General features: G+C 36.6%; 2 protein-coding genes across 3 annotated transcripts in view; one reads left to right on the top strand and one right to left on the bottom strand.

The window, feature by feature from the left end:
• Positions 1 to 2,882: 2,882 nt before the first annotated feature.
• On the top strand, positions 2,883 to 8,566 carry ppp1r17 (protein phosphatase 1 regulatory subunit 17). Its single transcript, XM_088919079.1, has 3 exons — positions 2,883 to 2,952; positions 6,566 to 6,727; positions 8,496 to 8,566. The coding sequence occupies exons 1-3, from the start codon at positions 2,883 to 2,885 to the stop codon at positions 8,564 to 8,566; spliced, it is 303 nt and encodes a 100-aa protein (XP_088775205.1).
• Positions 8,567 to 10,174: 1,608 nt separating this feature from the next.
• The window catches only part of LOC148833099 (dual specificity calcium/calmodulin-dependent 3',5'-cyclic nucleotide phosphodiesterase 1C-like), a 199,908-nt gene continuing 186,970 nt past the window's right edge, over positions 10,175 to 23,112 (bottom strand). Inside the window, exon 17 of one of the 2 annotated variants that reach the window (XM_088919132.1) lies at positions 10,175 to 10,350. In XM_088919132.1, the coding sequence (XP_088775258.1) occupies positions 10,175 to 10,350 (176 nt within the window). Of the gene's footprint in view, positions 10,351 to 19,574; positions 22,560 to 23,112 lie in introns of those variants that run through there. The other variant, XM_088919133.1, reaches the window with a different exon arrangement.

Genomic DNA, 23,112 nt, shown 5'->3' with positions numbered 1-23,112 from the left:
GAAACTGTTCTTTAGCGCAATACATAAAACCAATTTAGTTTCTTGTTAACGTGTTATTCCTGGGTTCAGGTTTGTATATTCTGCCCGTGTTGCCATGTGTGCTGTGACATAATGGCTTCTGGGAAAGTGCGTGTGCGTTTGTGTCTGTGAGTGCCCTGCCATGGACTGGCTTCTAATATGTCTCGTCATGATCAATGACATTGCTTAAGCTATCTCCTCCTACATAAATATGATACTGTACTTGCGAGTGCTGAAACAGGAGGTTAGGTAGCATTTTCAATGTTACGCTGAACCTGTTCTCTCCAACCAACATTCTCTAAAGAGATCGAAGTCCCTGTCACAGGATGGCTGGTCTGTTACTTTAGAAAGGTGTATCCTTGCTCGGCTGTCTAGTTGTCTTGACGTAAAGGGGGAATATGCTTTGGGAACCTCAGAATGCCATTCCTCCAGGGCACCAAATGATCAGTGTCAATGTACAGTAGTCTTCTGCCATATCTTCAGCATGTATGTTGGGATAAAGGGTATCCTGAGAATGCTTGATATACTGTATAGTCTCCAACTGTGTTAACATCTGTCCATCCGTGTTCGGAAAGGTCCATAGAGCACAATGGCGACCAGGTTAATGCACAGTGATGAGTGACACAGATTTCCATGGATCTCCCTTTGATGGGGTGATTGCTCTGTGTTGTTCTCATTCTGAATAAGCTTGATCACTTCAGGTAGTGCGCGACATTAGTAATACAGTTTTGCAGTGTCCCTTACTCCAAAGTGCTGCCACATTATTCACAGCCGATAAACCCTGGCATTCCAGAATTATCCCGATGTATGACGTAAAGACGTTATACAACGTAATAAATTTCCCTATAGAAAGATGTCTTACAATCCCTTTCCAGGTGTCTTCAAAATGACGCACAATTCCACAATACTATGGTACTGAGCAGTCTGTACATATGGATTATAATACTTTACGCCTAAAATAGAAAAAAAAAAGATTTAGACAAACAAGGTTATTACTGAATTAATAGCCTGCATTTTAAAGTCCACAGTAATTCAGACATTTTGTAAAACAACAGACCATATCAGGAATCTAGCATATCCTGCTTTTTATTTTCTTGCCTTCAAACGTGTTATCTTAATATTCTGCATGGCATGCTCAGTTTTCACTATACAACATTACAGCAGAGTCAAGGGCCTGTCACCAGAGCCGCACAAACGTGCCTGAATATGGTGTAGGTTTACACAGGACCATCTGTCAGAAGGATTCCTGCATCTGTTACAGTACTCTGTCTCACTTAATGATTTTGCAGACTCAATTGATGTGCAGTGTGAATGGCACAGGAAAAATGCTATTAAAATCAGACTCCAATAGATACAAATAGAGCCCAATTGACTACAGTACATGTTAATAAGCTACAATTGCAAAATACATTAATTGCTTTGCAATTCCTCAACATTTTCGGTGAAAAAAAACTTCTGACAGTTACTTTACCAAACTGAGAAAACACACGTGATTAAACCGATATGAAATGATTACAGTATGCATTGCAGAAATAAGAGATAGCATTAGACTTTGACTTTATTTAATTCATGCTCACAGTTAAAAACTGAATAAAAGCAGAATTTAGATCAATCATAACCTGTCTATACACACAGACAGAATTCTGCGCATATTTAAATATCAGCATAAAAATTTGTCATTATTAGTCAATTAGACAGCACAGCATTATGTTAGTTAAATGATTGTGTATTATCTTATCAAATTAAGTAATTTGAAGAACAAAAACCAACATGAAATGCATACATTATGAGCACCACACAAACCTAATTTGATAAAACGTTTTAAAGAAGGTCATATCAAATGATTTAAATAAACTTTGTATGTTAAAAGATGATAATATGGTTACGTATACAGTTGTAGAACACCATCTGTCTGACAATGGAATAAGGTTGATGGGTAAAAGGGTTGTCATGACAATAACTGCTAATGATGATGTAATAAAGGCTGCCGTCCTCCAGAACACAAAATCAGCTCTTTCTTGTGAGAGCTGTCTTAACACTCTAGATAGCTCTTCTCTCCCTGCAGGTAGGCTATAACCAAATAACTTTCTAAAGTTTTGCAATGCTTTCTTGCGCTTATGGTAGATTTGATGGTTATCTTACCTTTCCAGCTAACTTAAAATATTTGTACAGTATATGTTGTATGTGAATGTGCATGTGTTATAGTCGGTTTGTCTTGCAAATGAATTATTTCACAGATACTTGTTTTACTGTTATAATGGAAGGTGTATTAAATAATGACTGAAATTGTAAAAAGTTCACAACTGCACAATACAAGAAATAGATTTGATTAGATTATGCAGAATTGTAGGTCATTTGTGAATCTTTATAGCAATTTAAAATTTATAGAAATATCTTTTAGTATTAGATTTTGTTTGGATTAGGAAGAACGTGTGAGTTTTTTGTATAATAAATCAAAGAAAACTTAATTTTGTCATTTTATATTTAAATAAAAGTAACATCACAATGGTAAAGTAAATGTTAAATTAAATTAAATAAATATTTGTATTACACCATTGTTTATCATGTTTATTTAAAATGTATTTAAAATTATCCTGCATGTAGAATCCCAGGCTAATATTGTATATTAAAAGAACTACTGCATCTGTTTTTTTTATTGTCCTGCTTTTCTCAGGTTTTTGTTCTGAAAAAATATGCTTCATCTAAGAAAACTGAGATATACTGTATACTGTTTAACCTTCAATAGATTTTTTTTTGTGGTGGAACCACATGGAATGAATGTTACCCTGTTGTGAGTACAGGTGAACAGCTTCAGGATTTAAAACATTTCCCGTCCTTTGCTGGTGAACAGACTGTCTCGGAAGATGTCCACTGAGTGTGTGAGACCCACACCCAAGGCTACAGAAAACAGTCTGAATGGCCAGGATCAGTTCTGTGAGTACTGAACGCACTGGAAGCATAGCACTACCTAAGCTTCAGCTCAGCTCATTTTGTGCACATTGCCAGGTTTTTAATCTCCTGGGCCAGCAAACCTAAAGATGTGAGGAAACTACCCGTACAATTTGGTTATTTGATAACTTGGTGCCCTGGAGGAAATCATAAATGTGCTGATGACACACATTATTAACAAAATTACTTTACACCTAGCCCTGCTGAGAAATTACTTATTGTACTTGGGCATTTGTACTTTTTGTTCAGAATTGCACTATACTTAACTTTTGTGCAACTATTTTATACTTTTATTTTAGAAAACAAATGATCATCTTGAGCTCCAAACCAATATGTTTTATAATGAACCTTGTTAGACAGAGCATAGATAAACTACTGTTAACTAGTTAAAATTGTTCTGGAATGTTTATAATAAACAACTTTTAAAAATTTCAGAATATCAGAAATACAACGCATGGTGCAGCATAGTTTATAAGAACTTTACCAAAGAAATTCAGGGAGGGATTTAACAGACTTTTGCAACAGAATATGTAATATGTAATAATTTACATACTAAAGAATATTATAAGAGAGAACAGATAGGACTCCTGTTCTGATAAAAGTAAAAAGTGTATTTCTTTTACAGTAACTTGCAGACTAGGAGAATACTGGTAGATCTTATTCTAGTAGTTTTAGTCATAGAAAACAGGAAAATGTCTAAATCAGAGGGGTAATTTCATTTCATAGGAAAGCTAATATATTTGATATCATACTGTACATACACCAAACACCAAACATATGGATAATCCACAAAACATTACAGCATATCGTCGATGTGTAGTAAATACATGACAACAGATGATGACATGCTGATTAAAATATCTTTATAATCTTGTTTAAAGCAGCTTGTTTGATTATGTACAGTATTTGCACCGGTCATTTCCTTTATTTTAAATGACATTTAACTGCTTTAACATAATAAAATGTGCCTAGAGCCATTAAAAAAACAAAAAAAAGATATTAGTTTTAAGGTCTTTTAGTATACAGTATGTTGAAAGTTTATCCTGTTGAGTAAAATGTGTTTTGAAATCGCTTTCATAAATGTTAATTTCATTACTGATGCATTTTATTACTCATGCACATTATTCATTCATCTGTCTGTATTTCTGTGTGAATGCTATTTTACATTTTTGGGGAGCAAATGCTGCAAATCACGTAAGAACGTATTTCTCAAGACTCCGAATTTCTATTCTTCCGATGAGAAGGTAAAAGGTCCTAAATCTCCAAATTCTTTGAGCAAGGGTATCAATGTTAACCCTGATGTCCTTCATAAAGTCCATCTGCCCTTCTGTAATCTCTTCTTCCTAGGGTCCCCCCCCCGAATTTGACAGATGGAGTGATTTCTCACTTCTCCGCCTCGCTTCCTCTTCTTTCTTGTCCTGTCCTGCCGACACAACGCCTCTGTGGAGTTCCAGCACTTCTGCAATCCCCTAGTGCTGTCCATTCTTTGTCTGTCTTCCCCCCTTTGCCCTGGGCTGCCACCTGTCTGCATCAGTGGAACCAGTGCACACCTTTTCCCCTGTCCATAGGAGCCCTGCCAGGCACTGATACAGTACCTACCTGCTCTTGCTTCCTCCACACTGTCGCTGCCTGACTACTGCATCTGGAGACATGGAACAGCATCACTCTGATGATGACAGCCCTCTGTCAGCTGAAGACCCCTCTCTGAAAAGAACTTTTCACTGCCAACGCATTGTCTTAGCGTGTCGTAGACCCCCAAATGTGTCTGGTTGCTCTTCTTTGAACTGATTCCAGAGCACCAATATCTTTTCCTTTGGCCACCATTGTATTGAAAACATATTGCTGCCCTGAAACATCAAGGGGGGTCTTCTTTCAGCACGTGCAACCTTAAGCATCAGCTGTTCATTAAGCTGAACGCTACAGTACCTAACCATTATCATACCTAGCTGCAGGTATGACCTGAACACTTGCCAGAACGTTTGTACAGGGGGAAGATGCTATACATTGTGCAAGACCAGGCAATGTGGCTGAGGGGGAATTCAGAAGCTTTGATCTTGTAAAAATGTTCAGAATTTGTGATTGATATTCATTAAAAGCTTCCAATACATTTTGAATCCAAAAAAGGAACTTCCAGTCATACTCACAAATTGAGTGTCTTCAAACTGAACAGACAGGCTCAATGACATACCTATCCTGTAGCTACTAAACGGAGATCAAAGTTTATAAAACGCTAAAATGGAAAAAGCTATCGTGGTGTGTGTCATCTTTACCTGAAGATGTATGACTCAAGTGGATTTCTTAAGGGCTGGAGACTTAAAGTGCTTGAAGAGGCTTTCATTCACTGTAGCACTTGGTACGGTATGTTCTTGTACACTTCCGTCCTCTTAGGGTATTACAAAGTAGAAATGTACTTACTAATCCTGCTGCGTGGAGCTGCAGCGCTTTTACTGTCATTCTTTCTTAAAACAATCAATGCCTTTGTGTTCTACCATCTCCCACAGAACATATAACCTACTCAATTTAATTGGTGCATCATCTTCTTTTGCAGGCTGACTATAATTTGGGCATATTTTCCACATTGGTTACTGTTGCATGCCTCAGTGAATCCTAAACCTGGCACTGAATTAACATCCATGTTAATCCCAGTGCTTTCCTTCTTGTATTTAATGTTTACTCCTTTCTTTATACTTATATATGGAAAAGGTTCTGGTTTTAGCTATTGAATTTGATTGGATTTAATCATTTACGTTTCATTAGGGTGTGCTAATTTAGTGTCTAGTGAATGAGCAGGTTGCAAAAATACTGCTACTAGTTAAAAGGAGTGCCATTGCATAGAATTTATACATACAGGATTAACGAGAAGGCAAAAACGTGTGTATGTATTACTATTACTGCTAAAACTCTAAGATTACAAATGAACAGAGCAATTCACCACATCTTGTTTTGTCTATCTCATAGACGCCTGACTGAGGACATTGTTAGACTATGTCATTAACACTCGTAGGCTTCTGAACAGTAAATAGTTTGGTAACTTGCTGCTCCTGTGTATTTTCATCTCTGAATTAAGATGAGGAATCTTCATTTCTCATAAAACAACGTTTTCTGGAGTTTAATAACTCCCTTCTTATGCCATTATTCTCATGCATTGTCATGGTAATTTAAGACGTAAACCGAGGTTGTGGGTCTTTGAATTGCTGAGTACACTTCCCTCTGCATAGAATTCACACAATCATTTTGCGATACTTCAAAGACTCTTCAAAGCTTGTGTTAAACAACCACAATCACACCTTATTAATTATTATTCTTACATCATACATTTTTAATAAATGCATCTTGGCTGTGTTGAAAAAAGCCTTTTACACACACACAAGTCTATTATCGTGACAGTTACAGTATACAGTATATTGTATTTAAAATTTCTTTAAACCTGTTACCAGTGATATATTTCTATGTTTTAAATATATATTGCATATATGTCCAAAACCTTATTTTATCAAATTTAGTTAAGAAAAAACAATCTTCACATCTTTGGAGTACAGTACACAACTTTCTATTTTAAATAGAACAGCGTTGAGGTTTAACAAACCCTTTCTTACAGATCCCCTGTCAGACCTTTCGGAAGAGCTGATAGATGACTGTGAGATGGATGTAGGAAAAACACAGAGTGAAAAGCACCTGGACACCCAGCAGCATGAACAGGAGCATAAAAAACCACGGAGGAAAGACACACCTGTTCTTTACATCCCACCCTTAATCCCAGGTAAAACTCTCATCTGCTGCTCATCAGTCTGGACTGGGCAGTGCCTACCGAGAATTTCCATCCCTGTGGTCATGAATTTCCAGTGGTGCATAAGATAAATTAATTTGTTCCTCAATTTTCTACAGCTGATCAACTAACACCAATAAAACCCCCAAGCCAGTAAATTGCAATGGTAGCCTAGCAAGACATACAGTACTTTTACATTCTTATACAGTATGCGTATTGGGGTTCTGTTGTTGAAATTACAACCTCAGTGGAAGATAAAAGTTAGATGAAAATGAATAAAATCGGAATTCCCCAAAAAAATGTGAAGCCCACTTATAAAACAAAAATGAGCCCAACTGTAATAATTTTCATCACAGGTTTCAAGTCATTCAGCCAAAAGACGTCTCTGTACAAGACTTTAAAATTTTCTTTAAGCCTCTAGCGACAGGACATTCTTTTGAGACAGAGAATGTACTTTGTCATTCTTCTGTGGATTGATTCCAGAGCAGCATACTGTATATATATCCACTAATAGCATTTTAACATTAAATAAACTAGGTTGTTTACAATAGTCTAAGTGAGATTCTATTAGTAAATTTCCATCTTGCAGTATGCTAGTGAATTGTTTTAACATAACTCACGTTAAATTCTATGATTCTGTCTGTAACCTAACCTTCTGTTTTGGATAACTCTATTACTTCACAACATTTACAAAATTCAGACATTTCAAAGTGCCGTAAAACAGGACTTTTCTGAGATGAAATTATTTTCACTCATGGCCTTCTGGGTAAAAATTTAGCTGCAACAAATGTCTGTGATTTTTGTTTTTCATAAAATAGGAAGACATTTTTACATATGTTAAAAACAGATGTATTTTGGTATAATAATATTTTGAGGCACATAAATTATATGCATTTCTATCTTGTCTGTTTTTTTCTGGATTTACATAATTGTATTCTTCAAAACAATTACACCCAAATGTATGTGTCCTGTGCAATCCCATCCCTTCTCAATCCCTGCTCATTTTTTAATCAGATGTCCTTGTTAAGCTTATCTTCAGATGCACCTTGTGATGAGGTAATCCTTAAGATAAGGCTTATTTTACAATGCTGATGGAATGCAGACGTTAAGGAAAGGTGTTTGTGTTCTGTTTGGTGTAGTTTTCACTGGATGCGCATTCTTGAACTGCATGTGGAATAATGTCAGAATAAAAAGGAATGAAATGAAAGTCAACAGATGTTTGGGTGGGATAACAACAGAAAGTCAGTCTCACCCATCTGTTCCAAATCATAATCATTACCGAAATTAGCAACAGTATGCACAGCATACTGTATGTAATGCACACATGTGTCCCTCGTCCACCCCATTTCCACATTCGCTGCTGCCTCTTGGTCACTCCCCACCCTGAATTGGGTTCGAGGCTCCTTGCTGTATGGCCAGGCCTTCGTATCGTATGGCCTTAACAAAGCTAGTTAAGTCAAAATTATCATACCTAAAATATTCCAACATTCACAAAGCATCTGATTTTTGAATGTCATTGTTTCTCATTAAATTAGGTTTAGGACATTGTTTAACGTCGTAAAAGGGAATTACTGGTGAATTGCCCAGGGTTTGATTAAGATACAGTATAGTGGTATATTTGTGGTGTGATTCAAAGAATTAGTTCAGAGAGTGAAAAATGTCAGATAAAGTGTGAAAACTCTGAAATAAAGTGTTTTTCTGTTTAAAATTCATTTCCAGATCCAGAGTTATTATAAATTATATATATTTTTTATTTTTCTAGGTGTGAAACTGATGAAAGAAGAGAAACGCGTCATTTATATGGAAGAAGAAGAAACAGAAGGAAAGAATTAGACCAGCTTTGACAAAGGATACCTGACAGTTTCTGATAAAAGTAGCTCTTTAAATGACATGTTTTATTTATATCATACCTGACTTACTTAAAATATATTGGAGTGTATTTTGTGCAACTTCCTCTCACATTTGGTACCCATTTACTTAAATTTCTCATTACTGTACAAAACAACTTCAATTAAATGTACAGACAATCCCACCAATGCTTATAGCTGTAACTACAGCTGACTCTTAAAGCGCCCCTGTATGCAAAAAGCCCTGCAGATTCATTTTGTTGCAGAAAAGAAAAAAAAAAAGCTTGCATGAATTAGGAAGCTTCGGAAAGTCCTGAGTGACAGGAATGCCAAAAACAGTGCCGCAAACAACACTGATCACATTAAAAATAATTAAACTGCAGGACGGCACTGGAACTCAATCAAACAGGAGAGCTATTGTGAAACGTAAACAGAATGGCATTAATTATAAATAAAAATGTCATGTATTTAGAAATATTCTGTGCATCAATTACTTCCTCATTAATTATAGAAGTGTTACAATTAAGAAAAGGATGTTTAAATACACCTAAGTAGTTAAAAACTAAGTGGGAATGGAAGTCAGAAGACACAGGGATGCTCCTTGACTAGGGTTGCAGTATAAAGTCTCTACAGTAGAAAGAGCTTTGATGGCTAAAGATGGACGAGCATGGGGCTAAACGTGTGTGCCCTACCAGCTTTCGATTGCTGTCTCTCAGGGATTCCCCAGTCCCAAGCCTTCTTCACGCAGCGTGTCCTCAGGCACTAACAGGCAGACCCCCACCCCTGTCTTGGGACAATTTTATGCGATCAGATTTCCTAGGGATCATGTCACAGGACCAGGCTCAAGTATCACACCAGCCACACTCTCCTATTGCAGTCTTTTTGAGATGATTAATAACTTTAATTCTCTAAAGCAAAGCAGTATTTTATTATTTTTTTTTATCCTGTTTTATACAACAATTTAACCCATAAAGGGCAATTGATGAGTACTATATTTTGATGGGTAGAAATAAACATCTTGTAGACAAAACAAACGCATTACATATTAGGTTTGAAATTTGATGTGTGTACATAGAAAGACTTCCATGTTTCCTCATATTTGTGATAGCCAGCGTGTGTCGTTTTGCTTCCTTAATCTTGTTTATGGAATCTGGAAAAAATGAAAAAAATGCTAACCTAAAGAAAAAGTATCTGGGTATGTTATGGATGTAAAAATTAAAATATGATTCTGAAACCTGAAGGAAATTTCAGTCATGCTTTAAATAAATAAATTTGTATTCCTGAACTTCTAAATGATATTCCCAAGTGTCAATAGGCCAGCATATTAACGTAAGGAATTTAGATAGAAAGGACAAAACACATTGCACTTTCCACTCATTTGTGCAATAATAGCTTTTGAGCTAGTCAGCAACAATCGAAGAAGCCAAACGTTTTGCAGCGCTTTGAATATTTCCACAGTAGGGTGGGAAAAGAAGAGGAATGGACAATTACTGACAACTACCGAAAAATAAAAGCCATGGAGACACACCCTCCTAAGCACACAGCTATAGGTAATATGAGGCACATATTCTGCTGCCTATTTCCCATTTCAGTCTCATTTGCTTCCTCTGAGGGAGATGTGCTGTAGCTTCTTTGCTTTACTTCTCTGGTCCAGCGTCCTGCTTCCTCTCAGACTCTCCCCCCTTTTCTTCTGCAGTGAAGGCAGGTACAGGTTTGCACAGTAGCTGGGCCTCTTGAAGTACCGTATCAAATCATATCCCGCTTTCTTCACTGAAGGGACAAAGAACGAAAATAAAAACGTGTTAGTGTGCTTTTCTTGTGGGAATAATGAAACCTTAGATACAGATATTTTTGTCAGGAGTCAGTGTATTTTTCCTCCTCAAATTTTTTTTTAAATTCTTATGATTTTTGGCATTATGAATTTAGTCAGGGGACTCCCAGCTATGGCTGTGATACCATTGAGTTAGGTACTTTACGCCCCATCGCTCCACCTAACCCAGCTAGAAAATTAATACTATCATAGCTGTGGTGGACAAAAAGGCCAGTGGGATGACAGAATACGTATTTGTTCAATTGGGCAGATTAAAACTGAAAAATTAATTTCACTAAGTGTGAAAGGGACAGGCTCTCACCAAGAGAAAATAAACCTCTGATGGTCCTGGCCCAGCTGTTGACCTCTCTTCCTCACTCATTGAGTTTGAGGTAGATTTGCTACAACTGGCCGAACAGGGATTCTGTTAGGACCCCCACATAGTATGGTTAAAAAGACGGACCCCGGGGGCAAACAGAAGGGCCATACTCTTGAAAGGGGCCTCTACTGAGGCCACAGGGGTGCTAAACGTGGGGGCAGTTGGGAAATCATTGCTGTTGCTGCCAGGATACTGTTGCAGTGAAAGCTGTCAACAAGGGTCCCAGGGCCAGACTAACACTGAGTGCCTGTACCCACAGGGACTGGGTGAGGGGACCCCTATGGAGATAGTGGAAAGGAGGACTGGGAGAGACAAAACAATGAAGACAGACTGGGACCACGGGTGCACTAGGCTGGAATCCTGACCAGAAACAGGGGCAGAGAGGGAAAGTACAGATTGTAGAAAGGAGAGAAAGAGCAGGGAGGGAGGGGGGAGGGGGGGCGGTTGCTGTTGTTCTGGGGCTCCGGGGGGGTTGAGGACACAACGCGGAATTCAACGAGATGGTTCCTGCCGGTTAGAGGATTGGGAGATGGCAGTGAGTTCAGACAACATGGAGATTATTGTCTGATTCGCATTCTTACACAATGCTGTGGGAAATAGGCTACTGACCTCAGTCACCTGGTCAGATGCCGCTAGATAAGCTTTATCTGGAGGTGTTGTGGGCACCGTTTGACGTGCGTTTTTGGAGTATCCAGAGGAGGTGACACTTTGGTGACATATCTGGTTGGTCTGAATGAATAATAACAAGATGCTGGAAATTCATTGGGAATCTTTGCATTCCCTCCTCTGGCATCAGTGGATCCTAGTGTATATTCGAACCCTTGGAGCCTGCCTACAGGGTTCCTAAAGGACTGGACTCACTCACCGTCTTCTGGAAGAAACTCAAAACTCATTTCTTCCGGATATTCCTAACCCCAGAGGCTTGCAATTAACCCTCACTTATGTCTGTGCTCTTACGTCACTACTTCCTATCTGTCAAGCACCACTGAAATTATTCAGCACTGTCCATCATCCTGGGCAGAGATGCAGCGCTATTCACTGTCTTTTTATTGTTGCTTTATGCCACTGCCACCTGTACGCTTTGCATCTTGACCTGATGCGATTGGAAGTCCCTTTGGATTAAAGTGTCAGTCCAAATGAATAAATGTCAATGTACTTTGACATCATTGGTCAGAAACCTTCTCCTGCATTGAGTCATGATGCGGAAGTGGGGAGTATGTGCAGTAAAGGACTGAAGTTCCTCTGCAGGACCAATAGTTGTATTACTGGTTTTATTTTATTTTATGGGTCCTTGACAGGAAATCTAGGGGCACAAGGGTGATTTGGGGACATGGCTTTGTTCTTTTATTGAATTTTGTATTTGATGTAAAAAAATAAATCTGTGTAACATTGTAGTAGGCGGCCTACGAAGCCTGCAGTGAAAATGGATCTTTCTCTAGACTATGAGGACAGACTCTCAGACACAGTTGACTCTATGTAAAGAGTTGACCATTTTGCGAGTGGTGTTGCATGTTCAATTGCATTAGAATGAGGAATTACAAGTGGATTTTGGTTTATGTAAAATGGGTGTGTAACAAAGCAGAGAAAAACCATGAGAAAAGTTGATTTGGTGAAGCAAGTTAATAAAGGTTACAAGGATGGGTAGAAAGAAGAAAACTGTGTCCTCTGGCTCATGTATTCATCAGTGAATCCAGAACATCCCAAAGAGTACTGTTATAAATATATACTTTTCCTGTATATACACATACTGTAGTATACTGTGTTATTTATGCAAACAATATTCCCATAATGTTAATTACATTGCAAGGAAACCTCTCTGGAGCACACAAAACAAACCCTTTATGAATTTGCATTCTGAAATTTGCCCTTTATAATATTTAAAACAGCAAATAAAAAAACTCTTTGATTTTTAGAATTCCAGATTTATTGTCACAACAGTACAATAACGTAGCATTGTAACAAATAGGACCACATTGGCCAACACAGTTTAGTTTTTGTTTAAATTTTATGAAAAAATGGCATAGCAAATCATATATTACATAAAATATTCAGAATAAAGATTAAAATAAAAACAGAACAATGCCAACTTGCCACTAAGTGACAGAAATGCATAAAATATATGGCTTCAAACAATTAATATTGAAACAATGTAACGAAATATATGTCTCATTTTCTTAATGTTTTCATTAATTTAAGGAAAAAGTAAAAGAATCAGCAACATATTAGAGGAAATGCAAAACAGAAACAGAACTATAATTTTCTGGTGTGTGTATATACTGATGCACAACAAAAACACAATATCTAGGTTGTTGGGCAAAGTAAATCTTATCGGAGTTTCAAATAGGAAGCAAAAGATTTTGTGATCCTTTTAGCAGTATGGCTCCTCAGGATAACAGAACATTGAGTTTGAGCCATGTGACTTCATAAAAATAAAGTGGTTCAGTTAAAACAGGCACAATGTAAATTTGATCACAAAAAACTGCAAAATGAGCAAATGTACAGTAAATATCCATGATTTTAATTAACACACTAACGGTGAAAGATGTGACCACAACCAGGAAGCTGGCTCGTCCATCCCAGATTCATTAGCTTAAGTGTTTTTAGATGCAGTGGCTAATGCACAAGAAATTCCAAAAAGAAATAAGTGGAATAAGAGTAGCTTGCCATCTCCATGAAAAATACATCTTCAAAGGTTATTCAGGAGTAACATTGGGCGATGGACATTCTATGGATCAGAGAACACCTGGAGACTGGGAAATGGAAGGTGCTATTTGCCAATCATGAATGTTTTGCCCTTGACAAGCCTGTCAAGAAGAAGGCAGGAAGACAACTTGTGTGGAGATATTGTGGTGAGCATTATGGTTAATGTTGCGCTGTTCAAACCAACCTACGAGGTGGAGGAAGAGTGATGATGTGGGGAGAAATCATCTTAAAGACAGAAAAGCAGTTGGTGCTGAAGTCACCGAACCAACAGTTTTTCCAATTTACAAACCAACTTGGTTCTAAAATTTCCAGTTGGATAATCCAAGACCATATGGTGCTAGGAATCACAATTCCTAAGGTTTTTCTCCTGACCTGGTGACCGATTCATCAATTCCATTAACCATGCTTGGCCATAATTTGCTAGCTAGCGTCAGAAGCACTGGAAAGAAGCAGAACATCATAAAGTGTTCTGTCCAGAGTCTGATCAGATCAATACATCGGCATTACCTGTATACAGTGTTTTTTTTTCTGGGATGTCACAATTGAGATTAACTTTTAAATATCTTCATTTTGACACAGTTTCATCTGAAAACAAGAACTTTGAGCTGTAGTTTTTTTCACATTTGCCATAATTTTGTCAGATATCTCATCTTAAAATTAAATCCATCAGACCTGAGTGTTGCATTTATTTGTGCATCACTATATACATTGATATATACAGTATACACATGCATATATGGGTGTCTGCACACATAATGCGTAGAATGATGTAGTACAGTACATGTCACAGATGTGGTAAAATCTATTTTGAGCTTTAGAATACTAATGGTTTCAGAGGCTGTGCATCTCTTTTACATTATATTACAGACTAACTTACATCTGTGCATTTAACATTTGGTAACAACATTAAATTTTGCTAAATACTATCAATAAATATAGGATAGGCACAACATAAAACTGGATCTTCCCATGGTATAAAAATATTTCTAACTGGGTTAAAAATGCAATTACTACATATTCACGTATGCTAGAAAATAGGAACTAGACAGCTTGTTTTATGTGATACAGAGCTTCTATTTTCTTTGTTTCCATTCATTCCTTCATTTCCCTTTGACTCACTCTGACCTACGGTAGCAGGTCTTCATTGGTCAGGTTGCTGCGCTTATTAAACAATGTGACATCCATGGGGTGGGTTCTAAATTAACAATGCCTTCCCTTCTCATCTGTATATGGCTATTTTACAGTATACACAAGAGTGTTGGTGAACATGGCACTTTATTAATTGTGTTCCAATTAGACAGTAGTAAGACTATCATTATTAAAGTATAGTAGTTACTCTGTGGACAAGGGAGTATGGTGCTATGGAAGATCACTAAGTAACTAGAAATAGTTTGGTGCAACGTGACTAACAGTTGTTCTTTCAAATAAGGCAGAGACACAGTGCCATCGGAATTTTCATAACCGTAACACATACACAAGGGTTCAAACAAAAATCAACTGTGTAGCAGAACAGAACAAAAGGGACAACACAACAACACAACAAAAGAGATTCATAGCATCTTGCTTACAGAGAAGTCTCTGTTTCTTTCCAAAATTTCAGGTTTCCAATTGCTCCAGAAAATAATTTTGCATTACTTTTGTAAACCGCTGATAACACAAAGAGAAGGTATTTTGTAGTCATATGTTGACTACATGTTGACTAACTTTGATGTTACAGAATAGGTTTTTCAGACTGTTTTTTTTTGTTACACTTTGATATGACTGATAAAAAAGCAAAATACTTAAAACAGGCAAATTCATGTTCATGTCAGAAGAATACAAAAATATACAGGAAAGGTATATTTTAGATGTTAATCTTTAAGTCACACGTGGTATAGAGATCACAAAGTACATTTATAACAGACTCCTTTGACTATACCTGGAGTGTCCACCTTGTCTCAAACACAAACATGATAATGGTGCCATACACTCATCTCTGTGAAGTTTCAGCCAACAAATTGGATAGAAACTTTAGGATCACTAATATTATTTTGACAGTGGTTAACGTTGATGTACATATCTGCCTAGCTGGTTCAAAAAAAGCTTTGACAGGGTTAAGATCCAGCTGTTGACTGAACAAACACATTTGCATGTCATGTCTTGCACTGTAGGTGGCAGGCATTCAAGGAAATGCATGTGTTTCAATTAAGAAATGGTTAGTGGATAAAGATGCAAATGTACAGTATGATGAATGTTCAGATGTGGGTGATGTCATTAGTAGAGTACCACTGTGTTGTATTAGGATCAATTTTCTTCTTTTTTTTTACATCAATAATCTAGATTCTGGTATTGTTAGAAGATTAGAACTAAGAACATTTGCAGATGATATAAAAACAGGAAGATTAGGAAACGCTGCAGAAGCTACAAAATGGAAATGCCGAAAAGATTTAGAATTTAAGCCCGGAAAAACATCTGTCAGACATCATCTTTACTATCTCACAAGGGAACATTTTTTGCCACATATGATGTCAAACTGTCTGCTATTCCTCAGGCAGGGAATTGGTAGAGTAGTGCAATTAAAGGACCTGAGCTTTAACATTTTGTACATTACAAACACCTATACCATTACTCCAAAAGGTTAATTGGTTGTATTACATAATTTACAATCAGGGACAATTACACATGCTGTGCCTCTAAAGCATCCCAGTATATATTTGTTCTATTAAAATATGTGTCTTCAAGGACATTTTGAAAAACAGTGGGAAGTTTAAGGGACTGAAATGCAGTGAAGCATGTTTGAAAATTATCTGCATTTTATTTAAATGCAATTCAGGCACACGCATGTTTGCAGAAGACCCAAATCAAATGTAACCCAGGTGTTTCAGACTCTATAAAATTATGCCATAAATAAAATTTACAAGGGTTTCTTTCTTTAGGTTTATTTGTATGTCGCCGTTTTCAAAGCAAAGAATTGTTGATGTCTCAGATAAAAAAAAATGTAAAACTAAGGTCCAGATTAAACCAAATCAATGTGCTATCTGCAAGAAACAGTCTACAAGCCTGGTACGAAACACCAGTTTTTCGGCCAGAGGAAAACTGCTTTTCACAGCAGAGCCACATCTGGCTGAGTGTATAATTTTTGTATTCCGTAGCAGTATTCCAAAAATCAGAAAAAAAAACAAAAAGGTAGCTGTATCTTATCTCAAAGACAATGGGCACAAAATTTTAACACATTAAACGATTGAGACTGCGAGAAGAATATATAAGGTTGTCAGTAGAACCTACAAGGTTGTCGGTTGTCCAGCAATTGGAAACCTGTTTTTGAAAGCTGCTGACATTAAAAAAAATGATTTATACTGATTAAATACTGAGTAACATATATACGTCAATATTTTACTCTTATGACCACGAATACCCACCTATTTCCACAGAAGCACTGTATCCCAAGAAAAGCTCAACAAATATAATTACATATCAACCAAGGCTTTATGTCTGAATTATTAATAATGTGTACATTGCTCACAGTTGACATGGCATTTTTTTAATTGCAGAGCCAAAATTATGAGTGTTTTTTATCAGGATTTAAAAACAGGTTTAATTAAAAGTCCAGGTTAAAAAAAAAACGTTAATCAGTGTGTGGTCAAGGCAATGATTTCTGCACAGTGATTTCACTAACCATTTGCATGGAAAGAGCTGTTATAGTCATTCTCTTTTGATTTGGTATTAATATTCTTAGTATAGAAACAGTGACACCTGACATGCATTTAAGGCCTGTGAAAACATTGACCCCTTAAATTATGATATACAGTAGAGGGACGCACAGCAAATTCATGATTATATATAATTTTGTCAGGTATTAACTTTATATAGCCCTTTCAGTTTTTGTTGACCTTCTTGTTTATGTCAATCATTTTTTTTTGATTGGTGAGAATTAGTGGAATCACACCATCCTTGTGATTGTCCATAGTACACAAACAGCTGAAAAATTATCGATAAGTACAGTAGTCTGCTTTCATTGAGTTATAAATACACACCATTCATTGACTAAGGGAATATTTGCAAACTTATATTATAAGAAGCTCATTAAAATCTTAAGTCAAAGTCCATCTATTGCTGCTAGTGTTTTATTGGGACCTGTAATTCTTTGAAAGTCTCTTCCCAGGAGAACATGAAATGCAAACATTCTAAGAAATTGATTCATAATTCCATGGTACCCAATACCAAATTATCAAAATCAATTGATTTTTTTTGGCTCCTTTTCTCGTGCTGCTTTTTAAACTTTTAAGAATATTTATCTGTTTAAATAACACTTTAACAACATCAAAGAAATGAAGTTTGGATTTTGTCTAAGATATCAAGATGTTCATATTACAGTGCAGTATTTGACGTACATATTGTTTTTTCTCTGTTATATTTCTCCAGTTATGGAGTTCAGTAACTTTTTTTTATCATGTCATGGAATTAAAAAAAGCAACACAGCAATTCCTAAATCCAGATTAAACATAATATAAACTCAGTTTCACATTTGAAAAGTTAAATAAAAGTTTTAAAGGCCAGGCAACACTACCTGGACAAAAGCTGTTTGTAGGACGATAGCAAAACAGTAATTAATGCTGAATATGCAACTTAAGATTAAAGTTTCGAAATTAATGCCCAGTAAAAGATACGTATTCAATGTATATTAAAGCTATATTTTTTTAACTATGGTATGATCACGATCAAACAGAAATACACAAATTTAGTCTAGAGACATGGGGCACCTCTAATAGTAGTAATGAATGGATGTGTCATTATAGCAAGTTTTTTTTTTACAATAAAAATCCTAAGAACTCACATTTAATTAATTCTTTATAATACATTCCTTTTAGATGTTGGAGTCTTTATTTCCTAGAGTTTTACTTTTATCTTCCTCTAGGGGTTGCAGAGTATTCTTTGAGAAGATGTTGCAAGTCCTAGCTAAACAGCAATCACACAAAGCTTACTTTATGTATTAAGAAGGAAATACAGTACCAGGAGAGCATTTTTTTAAAAGCAGTATTATAGTGGCTCAGAAAAACAGGGCATTAAATATTAACTGTACATCCCTTGCCATATACACACTGTTTTCATACACAACACATATTAGTTTCACCTAACACTTACCATTTCCACATTAATATGCACAGTGGAAAAGCCTGTCCCCCATAACTAACTGCCAGCTGATCCTGTTTGGCCAGGGTCAGCCATCAGCATTCCATCATAGAAAGCTGTACCCCCCACACAACAGCATCCAGTTTGCTGGCTAACCACAATCCAAGACAGCCAGTTGGTCTCAACATCAGGGGACATGGGAAATCAAGTTCCAACCCGTCCTCTAGACACCACTCATCTCCACAGGGGATCCTCAGCAGTGCAGTAATTCCTAGTCACTACACTGCTACACATGGCAAACTACCTACAGGTATCTGCCGTCTACCAGCACTGGTGAGGGACCTCATTACAGACCTAAACTGTGTTTTTGGAAGTATCCTTTATGAACTGATTCTCACAGACAAAAAGACCGGCTCAATTCAAATCTACGAGACCTCCCCCATAGCTCAGTGCTCATACACTCTCTTCTTCCAGACTACAGTAGACACAGACTACCGCCTTGTCCTCCTGACTTCTCTTTTAAGCCTGGCAATTATCGCAGAGGGATGACCAATCACACACTACTACTTTTCCTCATGTGGAATGTCTCTCCCTCCGAATACTAATTACTCATTAAGAGCAACTGTGACTCATTCATCAGGTTCTGTCAATGAGCAGTCAGCCATTCAGACATATTCAGTTTCCAGTCCAGTGTTTAATCCTAAATACTAATTATTTTTCCTAAGGCTGTTGCTGGAAATGGAGCCTAAATGTCTAAATGTCTGCCAACGGTGACCTCTGAAAAAATAAAGACATTTGTGAACTAGAACCCTATTTAGAGCCCTCAAACAACAACTCTCAAACTAGATATTTAGGTTGTGCCCAAAGAACATGACGAAAACACTGACAGACATTTTTCTACGACAGAGAAGGAGATGTGTACAGGCATTTCAACAACTGGGAAGTCACAATGCTATTAAAACAGTCTAAAAAGATGACTCACAGTCACTACTATGTTCATTCAGTTTATTTTAAAATTGGAGATTATATACCCCTGTGTTATCTATTTGTATGTGCTGTAGGCAGATGGTAGTGCTGTTCACATATAATGAAAGGCAAATGTCAGGAGCAGTAAAAATACAAGTTTTGTATTTTGTAACACCAGCCATTAGGCTTGACAAACTGAAACAGATTACTTCTTAAACATCTCTAACAGTTTAGAAAAAGGCAAGACTTCTAGAACAGTTTACGGAAAGGCATTTTCTCAGCCAGGTCAGAAAAAAAGAATGAAGAGTACTGTACACTAGCATTAAAAATTTGATGAGGCATACTGGAAAAATGATTTTTCTCATAACAGTAATCCTGCATCATTTTGAAACACCAGTCCCCAAAACTACTAAAAGTGGACATCCAGAGCAAGTTCACAGAATTAGTATTTTGGAACTTGTTTTTGTTTCTAAATTGTTCAACAGCAGCCTATTTTCTGAAGATCAAGTTCTCTATTAAAATCAAATGCTTCCATGGAAGACATTTTTAGGGCATATCATATGCGATCACAGACGCATAACTTCACGCTACATAAATAAAAGTATCAAAAAACATTTAACTTAGAGGAGACTGACTCTCACACAGACAAGTTGAATTAGCCTGGCTAAAATGGAAGAGATGCAAGGGCATCAAGACAAATGGAAAATGGCACATTCATAAAAATCCATTGTTCTCATTGTCTTGCTTGTTTTATCTTTGGAATCTACCCACTGTTATCTAAACTGGTGGATTTCTGTTCATAGAGTATTTCAAAGCATTTTTTTACCTGGACATTTTATTCTTAAAAGTGTGAAGAGAACATGTTTTATTCATACAATTAACAAGGCTGTTCTAAATTGCTCTTAGAGCCTAAAGTGAGATGAATTGAAATCTTCACAGGTAAGAAGCTTACAATGATTCCCACAGCCTAACAGAGTTTGTTTAATGGAGATAAGAAAACATCCTAAATCTTTTTTTCTCCCTTGGAAGCCAAATGTAATTCTTATGGTTTAGTGAAACATTTCAAAGAAAATTAAACAAGCTCAACCCATGGTCTTTTGGATTAGGATAAGCAAATTAGAGCACAATATATCCATACTAAGTCTTAAATAATATTTAAAGACAGATGCCAAAACAATATTTTACCATATGAAGTGAAATACAGTTAATAAAGTGGAAAACGTGAACTGAAAAAAGTTCTGAAAATCCTGTTTCTCATTTAAAACTACAAAGTACAGTAAAGGACAACTGACATACAGTAATCATGTTTGGATACAGACACAAAGCAGTACAACTGGTCCAATCCACTCATGTTCTCTCCCAAACCATTTATTTTCTTCCTTGAAAACAGCCATTGAGAATTTCTTGCTGAAAACAGCTGCACATTGTTGCACGTTTAAGAGCTACCACAGCCAAAAATCACTTATGCTGTAAAAACACGCGTTTCTCTCACCGTAGCCAGAAAAGTCCAGGTTCACGACCAGAACTTAAACCTCTCAAAAGAAGCTGAGAGCTTGTAAGAGAAATTAATGCCACCGTAAGTGTCACTACCACCAGGATGAATTCTGGAGTATGTGGTCTCTTAATGGCAAAAGACTTCTGTCTAAATACTTTCCAATTAGTCATACACTTTACATTTATTACTGATGTCTAGTGTGGAATTATGAATTGTGCTAAGAGTCAACCATTATTTTTAAAGAAGCCCAGAAACAAAAGACAGATAAAGGCAACAGAGTATTTTTTTCTTTCTAAGGAAAAGAAAAAAATGTTTGGAATGGATATTTCTGTGATTGAGAAAGCATCTTTCCAGCATGTATAGTGAAAAATGTTGTTTGTTGGATGCATTTTAAAGATTGAGATATTTTGAGGTTCCTTTCTAAATTTAGCGGACTATGACTGCGACAACTGTATCATGTCTGACATCATAAAAACAATCACAACGTGAATTGAGTTAAGATTTTAAATATTTTGAGTAGCTTTGCTTTTAAGCTAATTACATTGATTGTTTTCTTCTTTAACACACGTTATTGAGAAACAAGCATTGTTAAGCTAAAATTTGGGCATACGCATTCTACATTCTGTTGGATTTTTGTGAAAAAAAATCCCCTGATAAAATTAATTAAAAAAACAAACAAACATGAGAACACATATGGCAAGTTAAACAGGATCCTAGAAATTAATTCTCTAAATCCCAGGAAGCAGATTTGTAAGTGTTGCGGTTTGTCTTAAAGGATTGCATGAAGCTGGTGCATTTTCATATCAAAATGAAAACTAAGGTAATTTTTTCACACTGCATTTGATTTTGACTTCACACTGAATAATGCAGCATAATACAGGCAATCTAATGCTAAGGACTGGTTTATGTATAGCTAACTCAGCAGCTCCTGCACAAATAAAAAAATACTCATATTACTGAGCTATATGATGTACAGTTCTGTGTAGAAGCACCCAGCTAACATACATGCTCTTCAGAAGACACGTTTCTTTATTTGGATCCTTTCAAGTAACAAATAGGTTTTCCAATGCATAAAAGCTGTCTTTTCTGTGTGAGCTAGGGATATTATATCAACAGCAATTTTGTCATTAACACTTATATACAGTGAATTAGGTTCCAGGAGTTTTCTATGCTGCTGGGGAAAAAGTGAAACAGCTAATGTCGTTTGCAGAGGCCTGTGTACTGTAAGTCCTCGGCCATTTTGGAAGCGGAAGTATGGAGTCAACCATCCTGTGCAAAAAGCTCAGTCATTGGATTAGGAATTGTTAACCCCCCACACACACAAAATAAAAAATAAAATCCAAAGTAATGTACGCTACGTCTAAAGGAAAGTGTGCTGGAACATCGGATAGAATCTTTCCCTGGGAATGAAGTCTTTGTTGAAGAATGAAGGATGGGTTAGTTTGTATCGGCTGTAGCAGTAGAGGTGGCAACGGAAGAAGTGGAATCAAGATCATTCTTCGTTTCCACTCCAGAATCTGAAAAAACAAAAGCAATATTATTTCATTAATGGTCTATCTCCTGGTCTGTGAGCCAGGAGAGAGAGCTAGGAAGAAAGGAAGCATTTTGACCTTAACCTACCCACTTGCACTGCACAGACTTGCACTGTGATACATTTATGCTTCGGGCTCATCTGAAAAACCTCAGTTTACACCCTAAATACCATACTTCTTCCCGTCACCCGTCCTGCCAATAATGTTTCCAAAAATGAACAGAAAACACATCCAATGTTAGTGAGGAAGAGACTAATGGAATTATGTTAAAACTAGTTGAAAAAGGGTATGTTGCACACTCAAATGTGCCTTCATCAGGGGATATTTTTTTATTTACTACCAGTAATGATTAAAATAAGCTACACATATGTGACAATACAAAATAAGTTAAAAAAATAATGATCTTATGTGCTTCACAACAGTTAATGTAAGATAACTTAGATCAGTACAGTTCATAATTATATACAAATCTTTAAGTAAATTATCAGTAAAATTGTACCTCGCTAAGATTCTCACCCTTTCTGCAGATCAAAACAGA

Source organism: Atractosteus spatula, chromosome 6, assembly GCF_055471065.1.
Source record: "Atractosteus spatula isolate fAtrSpa1 chromosome 6, fAtrSpa1.hap1, whole genome shotgun sequence".
Lineage (NCBI taxonomy): Eukaryota > Metazoa > Chordata > Actinopteri > Semionotiformes > Lepisosteidae > Atractosteus > Atractosteus spatula.
The sequence above is the reverse complement of the archived record's forward strand: the minus strand, read 5'-3'. Positions and strand labels throughout refer to the sequence as shown.

Bases quoted from the DNA above. Each gene is read 5' to 3' on its own strand.
- ppp1r17 (XM_088919079.1), top strand. From the start codon at position 2,883: ATGTCCACTGAGTGTGTGAGACCCACACCCAAGGCTACAGAAAACAGT. The intron at 2,953-6,565 runs GTGAGTACTGAA...CCTTTCTTACAG, and splicing joins GAATGGCCAGGATCAGTTCT to ATCCCCTGTCAGACCTTTCG. The intron at 6,728-8,495 runs GTAAAACTCTCA...TTATTTTTCTAG, and splicing joins CATCCCACCCTTAATCCCAG to GTGTGAAACTGATGAAAGAA.